Below are 21,959 nucleotides of genomic sequence, written 5' to 3' on the forward strand. Positions count from 1 at the left end.
CGCCGTCTGACACTGCGCTGGAGCCGCTGCGCTTCTGACTGGCGTTTGCCAGTGTGGTATAGCCATGGAGAAGGAGAGCGCAAATGCTGCTCAACAGCGCAGAAGAACGGAGAAGCTTGACTCATCGGATCCCGAAGCAGTTGCCTGGCAATTAGCGGTTGAGCGTAGGAGGAATGAATACATGTGCCACATAATACGTATACCGCGTGTGTGTCATTGGAGCAGCAGTAAGCATGACAATCAAGCTAATCCTTGACAATCTAGGCAACCAGGAAAGCTAAGAATAATCACCTGAACCTTTGCTAACATATATCCTGGCATAGCCGAGCTAAGCCACTGCAACTTTTTTGACCCTGCCTATCTGTCTGTATGTCTTTCTGTCTAGACTCTTCCTACCACCCAGTTGCCCAAGTTGCCATCAGCTTGGGCCACTAAAGATGTGGTTTGTTTTGGTCGTTATGCCGTCGTGCTCGTTCCATCATCGCCATTCCAGCTGCATGGTCTGACTCTCGTCATTACGTCGTCGTCACGCCTTCTACCCCGAGCCAGTGGCCTATGTTGCCTAATTGTTTGGTCCACCACGTGATGCCGTCGTGGTGGTTGCATCGTCGTCATTCCAGGTTTGTCACCCGACTCTAGTCAGGCCATCGTTGTGAAGCGTACGTCGTCGTACCGTCGTCGGACGAGGCAGAAACAACTTTATTTGATCCGTGGAAGCCCGCGAGGTAGAGGAATGCTTACGAAAGGGATAAGTGTCATCCACCCGGCTACAGCACGAAGCTACAACTGGGCTGCTTTCGTAGCTTTGTGGTTGCGTCCTCCTCCACGTTGCGAACTTACGGAGAACTGATTTGTGTCGCTAGGCTTCGATTTGTCGATTGATTCGCTCTCGCCCTGCGCTCTGCTATCCTCCTGGTTAGCTCAGATGGAAGAGTGACGGCCCTGGAAAGGTGTTAATCTCAGGTTCGATCCCCGGACCAGGATTATTTTTTTTACAGCTGCGAAGCACTCTCTCCGAGAATGGCGATGCGGACAAAGCAACGCAACAAATAAACGTTTTCTTCTTCTTCTGTGAAAAATCCTTATGGCTTTTCTTGTAGCTTTGTGTTGCAGTCGGATGGATGACTATTCCTTTCTTTCATAGCCTCAGGGATGTCTTTCAGGCTTTCTGCAGTGTCCTTCAAGCTACAAAGCATCTTCCGTATTAATTTCTTTTTCTTATTCTCTGTCACTATTTCGTTTGCCTGCGAAATTATTTGAAGCTGAGCGATGTTTTGGTTTCCGTTTAATATATTCTCACTGTGTGCACGTTCTCCCTGATAACTCGGTTATTAATTAGCCTTTCTTTTCCACATATCTTTTCATAGTGGTGTTGTATAATTTCTATGATAACGTTACTATTACTATAATTCCCCACCGTTTCGGAAAATAAAAGTTTCCCCCCCCCCAATATTATCGGAACACCCCCCAATGTGGGTATGTGCCATGTTTGAAGCACATCATCACCCTTTATGGCTGCCACTTCGTACGGCCCACCACCGACGCTGCAAGGCCTGCGGCTTCCGACGCATGGAGACGCGAGCCCTTTCCACTCTGCGCCGCCGGCTGTGCAACAGCCTCGGTGCGCAGGACCAGCGGCTCGCCCTGCTGGCACCATAGACGCCATGTCGTACCCCATGCGGCTGCAGTGCGCCCAGTCGCCACTGACCGCAACGACCAAAACGGGAGCGCCTCAAGGTGAGCTTCTCGCGTATACGAAGTCTGTAGTAGCGGTGCTCACACCTGTCTTGGTAACCTATTTTTTGCCAGTTCTTTACCGTGGCGAGAAGGAAAAGAAAATTTAGGCAAAACCTTATCTCGCAATGAATGTCAACAGCAATGCTATTAGCGTTGAAGCAATGCAGTGAAAGACCGTATTGCCAGATTGCTCACTTCCGCATAGCTCAACACCTCAGGCGCGATGCACGCTCTGGTCTAGTTTTGTTCCATTCAGTTCTTTCTCCACACTCGAACGCATCTGATGCTCAGCGTTTACCTTTTCTGTAGCTTAATTCCACGCTTATTCCTCCAGCCACTTCTGCTTCTCTGTCCCGTCAGCTACCGAGTGGCCAAACTGGGGGATCGCCCATGAAAGTCCACATACCTAGTGTCACACGCTCCGTTACACATACCCAAAGGCCTAATTTGACGAGATAGAGGTTGGGTGCATACGGACATAGACAGAAAGGTGCGTCAAATTCCAAAATAATTTTTAATGGTTTTAAAGCATGAACATTAGGCGACGATTAAATTGAACTCGCCGCTTACGCTATGTGGCTCTATGCCGCTTTACGCTGCAGAAGATCCTTACATTCTAACACTTTAAAGGGCAACTCCGGTGATTTTTCGATGTCAACGGATGTCGATGAAATTCGCAGGGTACGTTACTCTGCACACTTCCGTCATGTCCTCAAAAAAGCAGGTTTGAGAGTTGCACAGATTTTTTACAAATTTATTTATTTAACTCCCTTGAACACCCTACGTTACCTCCTCCTCAGTTACAGGCCACATTGTGAGTGACGTCAGGAATATGCCACGCGGAGCATGCCGGGATCATGCAGACGACAGCGAGGAGAGCGCGGAGGAGTCGACGATCGTGAGCGAGTGCTTGGCATTAGAAGTTGTCGCGAGAAGTTGCGTTCCCTGTGGACGCGGGCAAGTGATGGGGGTGGTAAATGGTGTTGCGTTGTTGGCTGCACGAACTTCAGCCCTCGCCATTCCCACAGACAGTTTGAGCCGAGTTCGTGCGCCTACTGTTGGCGTACCTGAGCGACTGACCTGAAGGTAATTAAGCTATTAGGATGAAGAAACCTGCTTCTGTAGTTCAATTTTGACCATACGGATTTGGAATAAACTATTCCTCATTTCGTACAGTGCGCACACGCAAAAAGCTTGAAGCGACGACACGACGCGCTATCAACATCCGTACGTTGCCGTTCTCGAAGGCGGCCAGTCGCACTCGCCGGCGCTTCCCTAAATTAAATCTGACTACATACATGGGTTTATTTTTACGTAATAATTGTTGTGCTGACTCATTATCTAGCTTCCAAAGTGCACTGTTTGCCTGGTATACCCTAAATTGGCAGCAAGCGGACGCCCCTTCAATACCGCATCGTAAACAACCACCTCGTTCAGCTGCCAACGGTGTCACATCGTCGTTTCCACGCGAAAAGTATGCGTCCTCTAAATGAATCATCATACGCGCTAAGTTCTCGTCTGTATCTACTTATGGCACACATTGTGTGCAGGAAGAGAATACGAAGAACGATAAGCAAGCAGCATAACAGCGCTCCCGTACCACGGCCTCCCGCTCGCTGTTTTCGAAGGTGTGTGGTCGCTCATATCAGCGCAACTCAGATGCAACGCGCAACGGTGCTTACGTGCAGACATCGGCGTGTTTTTCTATGTTGTGACATTAATTGATGACACTGATCAGCGGCTAGCATTATATCTAAAGCGAACGACGAGCGGTCGCTGCACCTGCCGATGTAAACAAATGCACCGGATCGGTGTTTTCGACTGTCAGCTGCGTCCTTGCGGGATACAAATGCGGAAAGTTGTCCTCCACATCTTGCAGCGAGCATGCCAAGCACTTCCCTGAGAAGGGGTAAAATACCTAATATAGCAAGCAGCACGTATAAAATCAGTGGTTAGGGTTACGCTTGGTCTTCATGTTGCAGCGCGATATGTTGCGCATAGGCTCTGGCTCTCGTGGTGGCGGGTCGAATGCGAACGGCGATTCGTGGCTATTGAATTCGTCAGAATCATAGCTGTCACTGTTCCAAAGAGGTGGTGCAGCTTACAATGTCACCCGAAGGTCCGGCGCGGTCACGAACAAGGTGAGCGTACAGTGTTTTAGAAGGTTTTGTAGTGGGCCCACTGGCCTATCCTTCCCATTCACTCCGCTGAGGCGCCCGATGTTGCCTGCCGGCGCGCCCGCCAGGGGCGCTGAAACAGGTTTCTCCTGAAATTCCCAACGCGCGCCGCCCGCCCGGCAGTTTCTTCGCAGTGTTGCATGTAGGCTGTCGCGTGGTCTTGATGCTTTCTACCCGCTTCATTCAGGTAGTGCGTGCCTCTGCATGTCATCAGGAGTACAGGCGTCTGTTCCGAGTAGGCGAAAATGCCTAGCCGCCGCCGGAATTATTGTTTTGCGCCCGGTTGCCGTACGGGGTACAGCCGCGTCAAAGACGCGCCGAAGGCATCCCTCTTCAATGTTCCGCGCGATGAGGAACGAAGGAAGCAGTGGGAGCGGAACTTGCACCGTGCGGATAAAGTTTTGGATGCGACATGTGCGGTCTGCGAGCTACACTTCGAGCAACGATATATTATCAGAGACTATGTGCACTTAGTGGACGGCAAGGAAGTACGCATCCCACGCGGAAGGCCATTGTTATCGGAAGACGCCGTCCCCACAATTCTGCCGAACTTGCCTGCGTACCTATCCAAAACGACCCCAAAACCAAGAAGCAAGAGGAAACGACTTGATAGTGATGCTACGGCCAGGAAAAAAAGCAGGGATGACCTCGTGCTTGACACACCTGAGCCGTCATCGGCGAGTGTCGACGTTCCCAGCACTGAAGCAGCAACACCGACGGCAGCAGGACCAGCGGAAACGGATCACCGTTTCGCATTCCTATTTCTTCTGAAGACTCCGTCTAAGTACTGGAGCACGCACTATTTCCCAGAACTTGATGGGGTGCTGTACTGCACGTCGGTTTTGTGCGATGGTGCTGTAACATCCGAAAAAGTTGTGATGTTTGTTTTCGACCAGCAGACAGATGCCCATTGCAAAGTCTATCTGAGGGGAAGACTGGCTCAGGAGCATCGCGTAATGTCCCAGGCAGAAGCAGAGAACCTTCTGGAGAAAGTAGACGCTTTCAATCTCTGTGTTGGAGCCCTGAATGCCCAAGAGTACAATTCAGGCTTTCTGACAGCGGGAATCAGAGAGAAGCTGACGTTAAGACAGGGGACATACTTCAACAACAATTGTCATGGCAAAGTGACAACCAAAGGTAGGCACCATGCTCAGCATATCTTTTTCTCGACATGTATTCTAATGACATTGTCAGAATGAATACGGGAAATATTAGAAATTAGATATATGGCTAAGAGCGCTAGAAGAGATGTTTATAATGAAGTGCGCCATGTGTTAATACTTCTGCAGGGCTTTATAGAGCGTCAGTGACTGTTAGTTTCTTTATTTTAGTGATTTGTAAGTTCATTCTTTACATTTATTTTTTCTGCCCTGACTTGATCAAAGCATTCCTTTTTGTGTGCAGGAGGGCAATGCATCGGATGCAAGTATCTACGCAAGGTCCTCTTGAACAGGCAGTCGAGGGTTCAGCGTGCACCTGCCAAAAAGTTGCAAAGTGTTTCACACAAATTAAGGTGTTTGGCACAACGAAACAAGCGCCTTGTCTCCCGAATTTCATCATTACACGCCGACATCCAGAAGATGCAGACATTTAATGCTACTCTCTCAGAAGAAGTGATTAATGAGCGTGTTTCCAAACTTCCACAGAAACAGCAAGAATGTGTCAAGCAATGTCTTGCCGCCGCGCAGGTGAAGGAGAAAGGCATCCGCTACACCAAGATGTGGATTTTAGAGTGTATAATGATGAAAATGAAAAGCTCTCGCTTGTATGATCATATACGAGATAACAAAATACTTGTCCTTCCTAGCAAAACCACCCTGAAGCGCTACATGTCTGTCTACCGATCTGCTTTTGGGTTCAGTAAGAAAGTTCTTGAAGAACTTAAGCTCAAGACACAAACAATGGATCACTTTAAGAAGCATGGTGGGCTACTCGTGGATGAACTGAAGCTCTCCGAGCACTTGTGCGTGAAAAGTACTGGGCACATCGAAGGGTTTGTTGACCTGGGTGACTACACAACCAAGGCAGACAAAGGAGTACAGTCCGACCATGGGATGGTGATCCTCTTTGTTCCATTTGTTGGCAAATGGAGCCAAGTGATAGGTACATTTGCCACCAGAGGAAATGTGAAAGGGGACTTGCTGGCCCGTGTTCTAATTGAAGCTATAATCCTTGCTGAGAGCAGTGGCCTGTTCGTAGATTTCTTGACATGTGATGGTGCAACGTGGAATAGGAGCATGTGGAAGGTATTGGGAATTAGTGGCAAAGCAGGCCATGTCAAGTGCAAAGTGGAACATCCTGTTGATGGCAGCCGCTCGCTCCACTTCGTGTCAGACTTTCCCCACCTGATAAAGTGTGTGAGAAATGAACTTGTGAAGTGTCCCTTCAACACTCCAGACGGACACGTGAGTTTTTTTTTTTTTTTATTCAGTAGCCATAAAACTGCTGTTTCAAGTATGTGAGTGTTCTTTAACATTACGAAACAATTTCTAATGCAGGTAACAATGTGGCATGTCAAAGAGGCCTTCAAGAAAGACTGCAGCAGTGTCACGCTAAAGGTGATGCCAGGCATTACAAGATCACACTTGCAGCCTGGTCCTTTTGAGAAAATGAGAGTTGGCTTAGCATTTCAGCTATTTAGTGACAGTGTCCTCCAGGGTCTTCGGATTTACAAAAATGACATTGAGGCAACTACAGGGAGCATCAGTGGAACGCAAGAATTTTTCAGGTAGCGACATTAATAACTAGTGTGACCTGCTCATCAAACAGTCAAATGCATGCTTAAATAATGTAGTGTAGCCAAAAGATGCTCATTTCTTCATAAACATGCATAAATGATGTATGAATTGTTGATAAAACTAGAAATGCTTTGAAAAATTATTGCAGCACTTCGGGTATCCCGAATTTTGAAGCAATCTCCCAATTTTTTTTTACAGGAAGATGAACCGCCTCATATCAGTCATGACATCCAGGCATCCAGCTGAAGCTTTGCGGCCAAATTCTCCTTCAGCTAGAGTGCTGTCAGACTTTCTCGAGTACCTTGGGGCTTGGGAACAGCATGCAGGTGGTGCTGGAGGATTCTTCAGTGAATCGACAGCTGTGGGTCTTCGGGTTACCCTAACGAGCACACTTGAGCTCCTTTCATACCTTAGCACAATAGGTTACAGGTATTTAATGACATCAAGGTTGAGCCAAGACCCTCTAGAAAATATATTTGGTATCGTCAGACAATCTTCTGGGTGCAACGACCACCCGACCCCGACCCAGTTCCTTGTAACCATGAACTGCCTGTCTTTCTACAGCCTTATAAAAACTGTAAGGTATGGCAATTCTGACCCATGTGCAGTGAGCGCTTCGTTAGATGCCACAGCAAGTGATAGCACAAGCGCACCAAGCAACAACCTGTGGGAAAGGGTCGATGCATTCATTGAGTCTGGAAACCTGCAAGCCGCAGAGAGGGCTCTGACCGTTTCCCATGACCACAGCCAGCACATAGAGAAGAGTGACTCTAGGTTAACATATTATGTCGCTGGCTACGTCGCACGAAAATGTGTGTTGAAGACAAAGTGTGAAGCTTGTAAACAGACTTTGACAGTTCCAGCCAGTGAGGAGGACTCTGAAATCGCTGAGCTCACGCGGCTCAGGGATAAGGGGGGGCTGTTGTATCCACGTGGGGCGCTGTTTAACTTTGTGGAAACTCTAGAAAACTTGTTTACGGAATGCTTCAGCAAGAGTAAGTTGCACTGTGAAAGCATTCTGGATGTGCTGAGTTTGGCAAAGGAGAAATGCACTAGCACGATCGGATGCAGTGAACATGCCACTGAGCTGACCTTGAAAGTAGTCAGCTTCTATATAACTACCCGCCTGCATTTCTTCGTGAAAGGGGTTAATGCGGAGAAGCGAAACAAGAGGCAAACAATGAAGCTTCGTAAGATGAGCAAGTGCACCTAAGCAAGTAATAGTAAATATACAAGTAATAGCACGCTTTTCGAGGGAAAATATCAGATCAAGTAAACTGAATATGAACCACGAAAAAAAAATAGTCCAATCACGAACTACGGCTTGTTAAAATTGCCAACATTAATACTAGACATTTTAAACAAATACCCAGGTAATATACCGACTGCAAAATACAATCTCCCAACCCAATTTAAAAAGCAAGCAAAAGAAATATTTCCTGAGTTCTAGGTTTTTATGCTAATTCATGCATTGATGTGTTGTTAAATGCTGTGTAATGCATATCGTACAATCATTTTAAACAGATTCTCCCACATGGGTACATCGGTTTGTCGCTTTTCATTTCTCTGTTCTTTTTCCCTCTCAAAGCAAAAAAAGTTTTTCTTAATTGTTGTTGTATTATACCATACATAAGTGTTTGCAGTTATGTGAATTGTGAATGACAGATCACACTGCTGCAGCTGCTGTCTGATGGTAGCCAGATGGTTGCTTGGACTCCTGCTTAGCTTCTTCATGCTGATCTGCACAATTTTTGCAATGTGCACCTGACCACAGTTTTATATTTCTGTAAATAAAATGTCTGTACATGCTCTAAATTATGCCTGTTTGTGTCGGCTTAAAATAAGCTGAGCTGACAACATCGTCGGAGCGCGTGCAATCCCCATGCCATTTCCAGTGGGCTGGAAACTCATGGCTTAGCAGGACGTGTGTTTGGGCAAGTTGGCTCATAATTTATGTGAAACAAACTAGCGCTGAGAAACTGGTAAATTAAGAAGGGGCACCTGTCCGCGTGCTTCTTGTTTATGTCCGCGTTTCTTAGTGCTCCTTTGTTGGCATTAGTGGAGAGTTTAGTTATTAGCAAAGCGTGCTTGTATCCTACGGCGATCTCCTGGTCGGAACGTGCAGAAACGTTGAACGTAGGGAGCCTACATGCCTAGTTGAACGGTAAAAGCAACGCCGCCTGCCCGGTCGCCGCCGGGACTCGGAGCGAAGCTTCAGGAGGAACGTATTGCCGCGCAACCTCTCGGCCGCAACATGGCGCGCTTCAGACCACGCCCCCCAGTGAGCCCACTAGAAAACCTTCTAGAACACTGTAGTGAGCGTCTGGTCTTCGCCGGTTTCGTTCGCCCCGCGGGCGAGACCGGCATGCGTTGCGCGCCTCCCCCGCCGGGGGTACACTCGTGACGTCACATGTAGAGGTTCGCTCGGCCGCTTGGTCAGGTTTCGGTTTCGTTTTTGCGCTTTTTTGCTCATTTAAAATTATTTTCGAATTTGCGGAACAATTCTCTTATTAGGCGCGTCACAGAAGGGTCTCGGGAGCCTAAATGTTCCATTACCTTGAAATGGTCAAAATATCGCCGGAGTTGCCCTTTAAAACTAAATTGGACCAGTTTAAAACTAAATCTACTACCATGTTTGGCCGGCTGTTCGACCACTCAACCACTTTAATACTAAATGCAAGAAAATGTTTGGCCGGTTGTTCGACGTGCCCCACGTGTTACGCCAGCACTGGCGCAGACAAATTTCTACTTTCTTGTAATGACTGCAGCCAATAAGTAACTTGCGAATTTGCTTTTTGAGTCGGTGATTCGATTTATTCCATAAAAAAAAGGTCAGGACTGATTCCATTATAAGTCAAGAGCTAATTACTTCGTGATGAATCGATTCACTAGCAAAATACGCAGATCATGAGCACCTTAACCTTTTTCTGATGCATTGCATTGGAATAAAATTATGTAAATTTGACACATCATCAACAGCCGAGCATAATTCAAGACTGAAAGGAATAATCAAAGTTTGGCTTCGGCATTCAACGTGGGGTGCAGCAATTGAAACGAATATGTGAACGTAGATACAAGAAGCAATACGTATTTTGCCAGCAGCCAGGAAAGGAACTAGGCCAAAATCTTGTCGGTACTTCGTCCCATGTACATTCCCGAACCCAACACTACCTACTAGGGGTCATGCTTCGATTTCTATCTTTTTTTCTCTTTCTTTTAATGGTCATAGATATCCTTTCATTCTGGAGGGAAAACACAAACTAGATGTCAGATCCATTGTAGTCTTACTGATCACCGAATTCTGTTCTCCGCGCTGCGTTGTTACGAGAGCGCAGACACCAAATTCTCCACTGATGATTTTGTAGTTTTTTTTAACTTTTGGGCAATACACAGCATATAGGGGAGCATTAGAACAACCAGCATATCCACTATCATGTTCCCAGTCATTTATAATTAAGCGATTTTCATCGCACAATTCCGGATTTAAAAACTTCCGAGAGTAGGGGGGATAATACTTGAGTGACATAATTAGTGAGTAACCCACGTTACCGATTTTACGTGAACAACCAAGGCCCTGATGACTACAAACTCACCGGTCGTCTGATGCATTTCACACGTGCGCCCACGTTCTGTGACGCCAGAGATAGATAAAAAAGTCGCAGTTTCACCCGAACGTCGAAGCATCGATTGCGATAGTAAATTACCGGACAGCTATACAAAGTTAGGATAGTAGTTGTAAACATAGACACATTAAGGATATTAACGAGCATGGCGTCACGCGCGCACAAGCAACCATGAACGCAGCTCACCCGATGACCTCGGAAACTCGCTGTAAAAACGCTCGAGTGAGTCAGCGTGGGAGCAGCAGCGTGCGAATTGAGCTTCGCGCCGGCGCTTGCATCAACGTTAACTTAGCCGCGAAAACACAGGGAGGGTGGACTCCACCCCCGTCGCCGATATCTTTCAAGATACAGCCGCGCGGGCGGGCGTTCGCGGCGCAAAACGCACCCCCCCCCCCTCCCCCGAGCTTTCCGGCCCGGCGGGAGCACGCGGCCGCAGCAATTAGCCCAGCTCCTCCACCTCCCCAACCTCCCTGCAGCATTGTGCGCGACTGGACGACTGTGCGCTTCGTTTCTGCTTCCCGACCATGCATGCGTGAGCCGCGATTGCCGGCTCACCCTTGCACGCTTTCACTTCCACATACAGCTTACGGTGCGCGGCGACGATTTTATCGCGCGTGGACTTAATACGGAACCTCATGGCGATGACGATGACGACAGCGACGGCGGAAATGCGCCTGGAGTGTCCATATAATTGCTATCGCAATAAAAAAATGTGGGTAGCTTGCACTAGTGGTGCAAGGCTGGAGTAAATAGCGGAGCTATTGATCGACCTAGCTTCTTCCAGGTTTTACTGGGCTTGGCTGTTTTGCTAGAAAATGCAAAGTGCTGCTAGGCACGGTATTCCGAATCGGCTCGGCGCCGGCGCGCAGATTCTCGCTTGGCCGCGCGACGCCCTTCAAGATGAGCGGCTTCTTCTTCGGGTGTCCGCATCTTCTGTGGTCGTCCCATGTCAAGGCTACATGTACTCGCCACAGAGTCAACGAGAGTTCTGCCATAGAATAAAGAACCAACTTTAGAGAAGGGAAACTGTAGCTTCCACAGTGGTACGAAAATAAGAAGCGGCAGCGCATGGAACTTACTTAGGCATAAGACAGGTGGCGCTGCTCAAACAGGAAGCGGAAATGTAGTTTTTTTTGAGCAAAATTCAATATGGCCGCTTTTTACCGGTCGCGTACGCTGGTACGCGCCGCGCTCGCCCGGTTGGCGTTGCGGCACGCCTCATTTCCTTGGCTGCCGCGTAGTTTTCGCGTTCTAATTGCCAGGAGACCAAAGAGCCTCTACTGACGCCCATAAAAACAAGCCAAGTGAGTGAACGGAACGTGCGACTTTATTGGCAGATGACAAGCAGTGCACCTTCTCGTACAAGAGCAGAAATAAAAATTGCATGTCGAGATGCGCTAGAATCATTAACGCGAGCTCGTAAACGGCTCACTTTCGTCGTCGCACATGGCGGTCTGGTAACGAATGACGGCCAGCAGTGCAAGCAGATTGGAAAGTGTCCCACCTGTTTGCACCGACAGTCGCCGTTGAACATGAGCAACTTGCATTGCGAAGCAATCGGGTGACGCAGGCATCTGCTGCCGCAGCCAACACAGCGACATGGACTACTCGGAAATTGAAAGTTACCTCCGTTAGAACCTGCACGTTTCTTTTTTTGTTATTTCGGGGGCCGCGAATGTGTAGGTCACACTTGGTGTCCCTCTATCTTTCAATATGGACATGGTCGGTTTCGCGGCCATCACCTTCGGCAGCCTTTTTGCGGGCCTTTCAACTTCACACACATCGGACCATGTAAGCATGTATACTGGTCTAGGATTGCCGCAAAAAACACATGAGACGAAGAAAGAGATAACACGAAGCTGTTCTGACAACTATTTATTTAATGAAACGAACGGCCAACTTATATAGATCAGACACACGTGTGCACCCGAAAAGCAACGAGAAATCCAATAAAAACACAGAGCGACTTTCAACAGGGTTGCGATACAAATGCTAGGATAAACATTTGTAGACTACCGAGGCACCTAACACGTGTGTATCACGTAGAAAAATAAAAAAAGTTCCTTCTGCGTAACAGAAACTGACTGAAAACTAACGCAATCACCATCCTTAAAGTGTCGCATGGCTATTGCCTCTACAACCTCTCTTTTCAGCTGGCCATTTTTTCTACCGATAATCTCCTGTTACTCAGAAAGAACTTTTGTTTCTTTCCACGTGATACACACGTGTTAAGTGCCTCACTAGTCTATCAGCGTGTATCTTAGCATTTGTATCGCACCCCTCTTGAAGGTCGCTCTGTGTTATTATTGGTTTTCTCGTTGCTTTTTGGGTGCACACGTGTGTCTTATCTATATAAGCTTGGCGTTCGCTTCATTAAATAAACAGTTGTCAGTACCGCTTCGTGTTGTCTCTTTCTTTGTCTCGTGTGTTATTTGCGGTAACTTCCCAAATCATGAATCACCAACTGGCCTACATCTATACTCTTCTAAATGATGGTCACGCCAAATCGTGGCCGAGGAAGGACACATGCATAATTTGCCCATGGCTGCAGCAGGAAAGAACAGAACGGGGAGCACCAATCACGAAGCATGTAAAGTGGAAGTCTATGTTATTGTGCGGACTGCAGGAGCGAATGCTTACCACGAGAGACTGCTTCCCAATGCAGCTGACCAGGTCGCCACGTCCGAGAAACGTAACACAGCAACCCTAACCAGGTCAGATAGCAGTGAAATGAGACTGAAATCAATGACCGCATAAGGTCCACACAATACATTATACATTGGTGAAGATCCATATGGCAACAGTGAGCATTCACGTACATGGGTCACTTACGGCACATTCAGCTGTCAGACTACAGGCATAGCGCTTGCCTCCAACACACATGGTGGTCTGATAATGAGCGACAACAAGCAGCGCGAACAGATTGGGCGGCGTGTTCCACCTATTTGCACCGACAGTCACCATTGAATATTAGCAACTTGCATTGCGAAGCAATCAGGTGATGCAGGCATCTACTGCCCCAGTCAACACAGCAACAAGGACTACCCAGCATTTTAGCATTAACTTCTTGCCAGCCTGCACGTTTCTTTTCTTTGGAGGGCCGCTAATGTATGGCTCGCACTTGGTGCCCCAATTTGTCTCACTATGGACAAGTCGGTTTCGTGGGCATCACCCTTGGCAGCCACTTTTGCGGGCCATTCCACCTAGGTGGCTATCAACTTCATACACCTCAGATCATGTAAGCACGTATGCTGGTCTATGTTTATGCCAAATTGCAGCCGACGAAGGCCACAAGCAAAATTTGCACATGGCTACAGCAGGAAAGGACAGAATGGGGAGCACCAATCACGTTGCGTGTCAATTGGAAGTCTATATTGCTGTGCGGACTGCAGGAGCAGGTGCTTATCTCGAGAGACTGCTTCCCAATGCTACTTACCACATCCGAGAAACGTAACACGGCAACCACGACCAAGTGGGACAGCAGCGAAACCAGACTCTGTAATCAATCACTTCAGTGTAGCACAAGGTACACTGAAGGTTATCAAACAAGGCAAGGCTACACCCAGGCAAGGCTAGACAAGCAGGGCTACATCCAGGCTATTGACCAAGAAGAGCAATGCTGAATGAGACTAGGAATTAAATATGGCAATCAGAAAGCTTGTGTTCATGAAAGAAGCCACTTGGCTCTACAAGCACTGAAGGCCAAAAACATTAAGAAAAGTCAAATGCTACATAGCACACGGTGCAACGGTTAATGCAAGACGCATGCCGATGCTGCATCGGCTATTTCTGGAGAGGAATTGTACATGGCAGCATACACTAAGAAATATTGCTACAGATATCGTATGCTACTAGACAGTGAATGGTATTAAGTATGAGCACAGAATCGGTTGACCTTCATGTTTGGATGAGGAAGAAGGATTATCCCTATAGCAAGAGTGGGGACCGAAAAAGCTTGCATTTATAGAAACAAAATGTACACTCGCCATAAATGGAATTTGACATGACCAGGAAGCTGATTAAGGAAGGGCAAACTGATGGAACTAAAAGGCCAGCGTCGTCCGTGCTTGTTGAATGGTTGCAGGTGCATCTCAACATGAAGAATTTCTAGAAAGTCTTTGTTGAGGTACCTGGATGACTCGGTCAATATCCGTGCTGGTGGAATGATGGCTGAGGCTCTTTTCAGTCTTGACACAGTCCTCCGTAGACTTGATATCTCATCCAAATACTTCTGCATCCGCGTCTTTGTTTGTGGTGTAAAATCCTTGCAAATTCGGCTCCACCTCCTTCCTGTCAAGGTAGATGGGGGCTCCTGTGATGAGGACCCAGTGGCGCACCGACGGGGGGGGGGATTCGGGGGTTGTGACCCCCCCCCCCCTGAGGCCGACTTAACCCCCCCTTTTGTTTAACCCCTTTTCTTTCCTTACGCATTTGAGTACTGCAACTAAGATGAAAGACGCGCAATCGTCTGCGCACTCGCAAAAAGCGCATTTTTTTGACAATTTCCCGTGAAGAAATCGAAATTATTGCTGTTTAGATGGTATTGGCAAACTGTCAACCCCCCCCCCCCCCCCCCCCCCCTGGCAGAGATCCTGGGTGCGCTACTGTGAGGACCATGGTGTGCTTAGTGCAAATTCTGTTGGGGCAGAACAGTAACACATGAGATACAGCACAAATTAGCCAAACTCATGTAGGGCTTTCTTTTATGTTTGAACCAAATATGCTGATCCGTAAATGTGGAAAGACATTCATATCTGCTACAAACAAATGACATGTATCTCAAGACTAGTGAGCCAATACAGTATATATCAAGCATATTTATTTCTGAACTTGGTGTTGTTTACCTTGTAGTAACAGCCAAAGTCCACACAATGGCCTTGTTGTAGCAGGAAGTAGCTTGTCTTTGGTGTATGGAGTGCTGCTTTACACTGGTGCCATCCTCTTTACTGCATGTCTGGAACAGAAATTTTGATTGCATCAGAAATTGAAAAAGCACAATTTTGCAATATGAAATGCAAGAAGGTGTGACATATATATTGTAATGGTTTTAGACTGCAGAACACATGGAACTGCACACTTTGTTCTAGGGTGCTTAAGCAACATGTTAATTAAATGAATATTGCTACCTGCCTAACTACAATGCGTGTCAACAGCTTAAGCATTATTAGGATCACAAATGAGAGCATTTGTGCGCTCATTTATACACCAGAAGTTATCACGTTGCTGATTCCACAAGCAAATGCAAGACAAACATGAAGCTATTAGAACTGCTGCATTCCTTTTCTGCACGAACGTGATGCACCCCTTTATTACTGCAAAAACAAATGCCCCAAGGTAAATCAAACGGAACAGCAAGAACACTTGGAACCAATACAGTACGAAATATGGGTAAATTATCATGCGTGCAACTCTTTAATACATTAAATTCAGTACTTTCACTTCAATTTACTAAAGGGTTATCCGGCTTTGTGGACGAAAGCAGTTGCCGCGGAATCGAATATATATATATATATATATATATATATATATATATATTGATAAGGCTACTCAGTCGCCTACGGCCACGGATACAACGAGATGAAAAATGTGATGGGCGTTCCCATATCGCTCTATTTTTTTCGTCATTGTGTTTGCATAACGATGGCCGCGCAACTAAGATCGTTTCGGAAACAGCAACGGAGGGTCCTGACTGCCCATATGTAATGCAGGATCTAGTTCGTTAACTTGTCTCCGACCGTAAGTTAACGAGACGAATATTACATAACGATTCAAGAAGCAGCGATGGTAAACGACTTACCGGTATTGCCGTCCTCAGTCGCAGCAGAATCCGGCTCCCGTTTCGATGCAGACTTGTTCCGCATGGCTCACGACCGAAACCTAGCTTTCAGGTTTACATTTCTCGCAAACCCGTCACTTCACACCCCAAGTTAAATAACGCGAGGTGTCGAAGCGCGATAAACTGGTTTTAGCACAAAATAAGCAACCAGCATAAGTGTACGAACCAATGAATCCGTGCTTGCCGTGTTCGCGAAAAATACCGGTAAAAATTTTAAATCCAGGCCAGAGGTCACGTGGGAGATCGGTGATGATGAACGTTATTTTGCGTTTATAATGGCAAAAAAGAAACAGTTGGTACTCAACAGTACAATCTCTAATTAAGAATAATAATTTTGTACTGTATGGCAAGTAATAAAAATGCTTCGATGAGCGCGGGAGAAAGTTTGTAGGTTAAAATTGCGCTTATTACGGCGCCTCTAGCGGCAGCTACTGAACTCACTTAGGCATATTTTCGAGGGGATGTACTATGCTTGTTTTGTTAGCAGCGATTTTTTCGCCCTCTGTGGCCATTTGGTGAACTCGCCAGTTTCCGGGGCCTGGTTCTGCCGCCGTCGCGGCGGCTCCGAGCTCTATCGCCCCGGTGGCGTCACGGCCAAGCTGCGCCTCCACATTTGCCGGGGCCTGGCTGGATGAACCGAGCCGCCGCCAGAAGCGCCTGCTGCAGTCACGGACAGCGCACGCTTTCGGCGCGAACGCAGGGAAACGCTGCCGACACACACACACACACACACACACACACACACACACACACACACACACACACACACACACACACACACACACACACACACACACACACACACACACACACACACACACACACACACACACACACACACACGCACGCACGCACGCACGCACGCACGCACGCACGCACGCACACACACACACACACGCCCGCCCGCACGCACGCACGCACGCACACACACACACACACACACACACACACACACACACACACACACACACACACCTGTACTTTTGTCCCAAAATAAACCTTGACATGGACGATATTGTGGCTACCTGTGGTGCCTGTCGCTAGTGCATTACTGAAACATGCGTAGCACGAACTGGCGAGGGTGGAAGTACAAATGCTTCAACTCTTGCCTTTAGCTTCCAGTTTCGGGTTTCGAAGTACAGGTTGTCTGATAGCACTTCCTAACAAAATATTAACGCCACTAGGCGAGGTTCGTAGATGCTTTAGAAACAAACAACTTTAAGCGTGTGACACCGGACCGCAGCGTCCTGTGCCCTCTTGTTCTGTGTTTTTAGCGCCGCTTCTTCCCTAACAGTATAAGTAAGTGTCAGTTCCCATAGCGACCTAAAGCCAGGCAATACGTTTGGAGTGGTTAGCTTTTGAACGAAAGCTACAATATGACATGACTCAGTGTCAATCACGGAAAAACTTGTCCTCGCTGTTTTGCATGCTTTGATTCCTTGCTTGTAATTTTCTGGCAGGAAGGGGAACATTTTATATCTGAACACCCTTTTCACAGGAACGACAAAGCAGGACAACTCCAGACGAGGCAAGCGGACTGCGTTCGGACCAGCACCGCGTCGGGACTCAAAGTCTCGGCGCAGCTCGAAACGGCGCAGCTCTCCATCACGGTCGCCGACGCGGCGTGCGGGGTCCAAGCTTCAGAAAGACCGCAGCCATGGGGGCAACCGACGGAAGCCCAGCGGGTCACCGTCTGCAAAGTCGCCGCCAATAGCTTTCGTTCGGAAGAGTGAGGTGCCCGCTTCGCCAAAGAGCCGGAAGCGTAGAACCAATGCCTCGCCTCCTGGTCGCAACATACTGCAGGACTCCTCCGGTACTGCACGTCAGCGGCGTGGCTCTGCTGCTCCGCCCTGGCTCCTTCCGACCGAGATCACGGCTCCGCTCGTTGGTCCTCCTTTACAGCCGCCGCAGCAGCCTTGTGCGCCGGCCACCATGTACGTCCCGTGTCACAATCAGAAGTGCGAGGCGTTTCCCAGATTTTCCGAAATTCCCTGGGCCTTCAACTCGGTTCCGACGCACCGGGTTCCCAACTACGAATGCAAAAATTTCGCACCTCTTCCTGAGCAAGCGGGACAACTGCCACTGCATATACATGAAAGTACTATGCCACACATGAACTACGCCGCTGACCCTCTGCCTGTACCTCCGTTGCCGTATGGCCCAATCTACGGGTACCACGTAAGTGGGCAGCGTTTGGAGCCAGGCTACAGTCACGTTCCTTCGCAAGGCCAGGCTGCTTATCCGCCTGACTCAATGCCAAACGGAATTCTCCGACATTACGTTTCTCGAGCCAACGATGGCAGCCCAAGGTGGGAAACCACTTCACTCGCTACAACCAAGGAAAAAGCGAGCAGTTCCAGCGCGAGCACCACCACAAGCGAGATGTCCAGCGAGGCGGGCAGGTCGAAGAAGCCGACGGAAAACGCCAGACTCGCTGTGTGCCTCGGATGCGCCGGTTTGCTGGCCTTCGTGACACTTTACGCTTTACTCAACGTCGCCGTAGGTGGTCGTCTCTCTGCTAATGACGGTGGACACCCGATGACGGTTCGAGCGGAAGATGAGGGTGCCATGGGAGCTTTGCACAGCTTTGACTCTAACCGACAGGAGGCACCGCATTCACAGGTGCTGAACGCTCCATCAGGAGGGCATATTATGACGTCACGGCATCCGAAAGTGAGCGCGGAGAGAAAAAGTTCCGGCAACAAACGTTCTAGAGGTTAAGAATAGTGGACGTTTAGGTCAAGGTGAGCCATAAAGTACGGAAGTGTGCCTGTGAAGAAATTAGTGTGTGAAAACCGGCTGCATGCGGCCAGTGTCTTCTTCTGAGGGTTCGGGAACAAAACAATTCACAACACTAGCAAAGAGTATTTACTGGCTAAAGCTATGAGCCCCACTGTAGGTAACTGCTGGGAGACGCACCTATCAAACCACTGAATGCTATCTCACGCTAGGCATGAACCTTAGCTATGGAAGATGTTCTCAGTGATGCAAGAGGCAACAATGCAGGAACGCTGTCTGTAGTCGCAACTGCTGGTTCATCAGTTTAGTCGTAAGGTTGTATGTGAAGTAGCATGATGAATCAAACACTTGGAGGACGCTTAAGCTTCGCCTTTAAGAGTGCCAGGCGATAGCCTTCAAAGATCCCTGACTGCTTCTGATGCTTCCGGGTAACCGTAATGTTTACCTGGAAACGCTGGCGGCGAACGCTATGCACGAAGGCGAGCTTTGTGGTTCTTTTATTTCTTTCTCCCGCGCTCCGCCGCTGCCGCGGATGCGCACAGGCGAGCGCCATCTGGATAGTGTTTCAAGAAACCGAGCGGGGCGCGCCGCTCGGTTTCTGACGACAGACCTGAAATGGCAGCTGAAAAAGGGGTTTGTGTTTAAGTTTCCGCGTAACAAAATTATGCTTTCTCGTATATTGAAGTTACAATCCGACGCTATCATGTCTCTGGGTTGTGTGCAAGTCGTACTTTACGAATTTTCTGACGCAACATTCAGTTCAGTAACGCCTATGCGCCACGCGGATGCCCTGTGTGGTTCGAGATGATTTTTCTCTAACGAACAACGCCGGCCGATGCCGACGCCGGATTTTTTGCGACACTGGGCTCTTAGCGCTGTCGCGCTAAAAAAGCCAATTAGTGATATTTTAGTAGTAATTGAACATCCGGGTTACTTGTGCAAATTCTCACTCACAAAATAATACAGGGCATAAGGCGAATATGTGTAGCATGCCACTAGAAGTGCATTAATGTGTTCACTTCTTACATATCATATACTTGCGTGGGAAATAGAGCCAGGTTAAATCAATATGCTTTGCACTCAGGGCAACAATGGACGAAGGGGGCAAAAGATGTAGCACTAGGCATGAACCCCAGCTATGAAGGCTGCTGTTAATGATCGAAGGTGCAACAATGCAACGCTGCCTGAAGCTTCAACTGCTGATTCAGCAGGAGTGTCACGACAACGGGTCCTTTGCACTGAAGAGAGCGATGGTATGACGACGCTCACGACGGCATCACGATGAAGGTATGACAATGAATATATTATGACGGTATGACAACGGCGCAATGACGCTAATGGAACAATAATATGACGACAATGAGACAACGACGAATGTGTTACGACGACTGCATTACGAAGACTGTATCTCGACGATGAAACGACCACGACTGCTTCAAGGCGATGGTAGGACAACGAATGCATGACGATGGCGTGACATATGGCCACGATCGCGTGACGAAGGCGGTATGACGAGTGTCGGATGAGAAAGCTGGAATGATGAGAATGTACCGACCATGGCGGCACATACTTACTTGCACACACATGCATACTTAGTGGCCCATGCTGGTAGACAACTTGGGCCACTGTTTCGGCGTAAGAGTCTAGATATACCTAGATAGATGGATATACAGATAGATACAAAAATAGATAGGCTCAAAACGCCTGAAGTAGACAAGGAAAGCTAGTCGCATTAATAATAAAATAGATAGATGCAGAGGAAACTTCGGAGGTTAAACAAATACAATCCGGTTTGCTTATTTGCATGAGGGGAAGGCGGAAATGTATTTAAAGTGATAAGCAGAGAGAAAGATATCAGTATGGAAACGGATCGGAGTACAGCATTTTCACCCATCACCTAACTAAAACAGTCTACCTTCCAGGCTGATATAGACCGCAAGAAGCGAACTAGCCCTCTGGATATGTTTAGCGCATACGTCTATTGGCATGCCTATTGTACTAATGTCCTTTGCTCAGAGAGCGGCCGGTTGTCTGGTACTCCAGCGCTGTACGCAGCACCTGCCTCTCTTTACTAATATGTCGGCAGATGAACAGAAGATGTGCGATTGTTTCATCAGAGCCGCAAGTGTCAGAGTGAGGGCAGTCGGCGCATGCAATAAGAACTGCGGCGAGTCGTGAGATGTACTTAGTTGGTGCGCTACTACGAACGGCCCTATTACACTTCAGTTCTTGCGGCGAGTTCTGAGGTGCGCAAAATTTAATAGCGCACTTCGTATACTACAGAGGCGCACCACCTATAAGAATGGGAAGCCAAAAATTCGCCAGCTGAAAACATGCCGTGAAGAGGCCTAAAGCTCTTCGCGAGTAGCCGGATGCCGCCGCCGTCGTGAAGCATGCGCTAGTGCAACATTGCGCTTTTAATTACAGCAAATACGTGGCAGGCAAGAAATATGCTTCATTTCCGCTTAAAACACACACACACACAGACGCGCGCGCACGCACACAGACAGACAGACAGACAGACAGACAGACAGACAGACAGACAGACAGACAGACAGACAGACAGACAGACAGACAGACAGACAGACAGACAGACAGACAGACAGACAGACAGACAGACAGAGACAGACAGACAGAGACAGACAGACAGACAGACAGAGACAGACAGACAGACAGACATACATACATACATACATACATACATACATACATACATACATACATACATACATTTGTTATTGTGAGGCATAACAGAATAAAAATGAAAGCTTCTACCCGCACCATAAGAATATAGCAGGCGTTGCCAACTTAAAATAAATTTTATTTATTTATTTATTTATTTAAAATGCTCTCAATGCCTGGTGATGTTACAGAGAGGAGCGGTGAATCATTATACAATGTTAGATACAGCAGTCTGAAAGGATGAATGAACCGGATTGCTGTCGACCGAGGCGGGGAGGTGGTTCCATTCGGGTGCTGTCTTGGACAGAAATGAATTGAAGAAAAGGTTTCTGCGGCAACTTTGTACTTGTATCTTGATGGAGTGGTCGATTCGAGATGAAATATAAGGGGGTGATATAAGAAGGTCATTTTTTTATTTCTGGGTTAG

At 47.8% G+C, this 21,959-nt stretch overlaps 3 protein-coding genes across 3 annotated transcripts; all 3 read left to right on the forward strand.

Moving 5' to 3' along the window:
• The first annotated feature begins 1,506 nt into the window (after window positions 1-1,506).
• Window positions 1,507-18,933, forward strand: LOC119449207 (arginine-glutamic acid dipeptide repeats protein-like). The gene is made up of 2 exons (XM_049666331.1): window positions 1,507-1,737; window positions 17,610-18,933. The coding sequence occupies exons 1-2, from the start codon at window positions 1,512-1,514 to the stop codon at window positions 18,830-18,832; spliced, it is 1,449 nt and encodes a 482-aa protein (XP_049522288.1). The 5' UTR covers window positions 1,507-1,511; the 3' UTR covers window positions 18,833-18,933.
• Window positions 5,187-6,390, forward strand: LOC125944916 (uncharacterized). Its single transcript, XM_049666333.1, has one exon. The coding sequence runs from the start codon at window positions 5,495-5,497 to the stop codon at window positions 6,374-6,376; it is 882 nt and encodes a 293-aa protein (XP_049522290.1). The 5' UTR covers window positions 5,187-5,494; the 3' UTR covers window positions 6,377-6,390.
• On the forward strand, window positions 6,855-7,865 carry LOC125944915 (uncharacterized). Its single transcript, XM_049666332.1, has one exon. It carries the CDS (start codon window positions 6,855-6,857, stop codon window positions 7,863-7,865), a length of 1,011 nt encoding a protein of 336 aa, XP_049522289.1.
• Window positions 18,934-21,959: the final 3,026 nt, after the last annotated feature.

Source organism: Dermacentor silvarum, chromosome 4 (genome assembly GCF_013339745.2).
Source record: "Dermacentor silvarum isolate Dsil-2018 chromosome 4, BIME_Dsil_1.4, whole genome shotgun sequence".
Taxonomy (NCBI): domain Eukaryota; kingdom Metazoa; phylum Arthropoda; class Arachnida; order Ixodida; family Ixodidae; genus Dermacentor; species Dermacentor silvarum.

Excerpts from the sequence above, each read along its gene's own strand:
- LOC119449207 (XM_049666331.1), top strand. The coding sequence starts at position 1,512 with ATGGCTGCCACTTCGTACGGCCCACCACCGACGCTGCAAGGCCTGCGG. Across the intron at positions 1,738-17,609 it reads CAAAACGGGAGCGCCTCAAG|GAACGACAAAGCAGGACAAC; the intron begins GTGAGCTTCTCG and ends CCCTTTTCACAG.
- LOC125944916 (XM_049666333.1), top strand. The coding sequence starts at position 5,495 with ATGCAGACATTTAATGCTACTCTCTCAGAAGAAGTGATTAATGAGCGT.
- LOC125944915 (XM_049666332.1), top strand. The coding sequence starts at position 6,855 with ATGAACCGCCTCATATCAGTCATGACATCCAGGCATCCAGCTGAAGCT.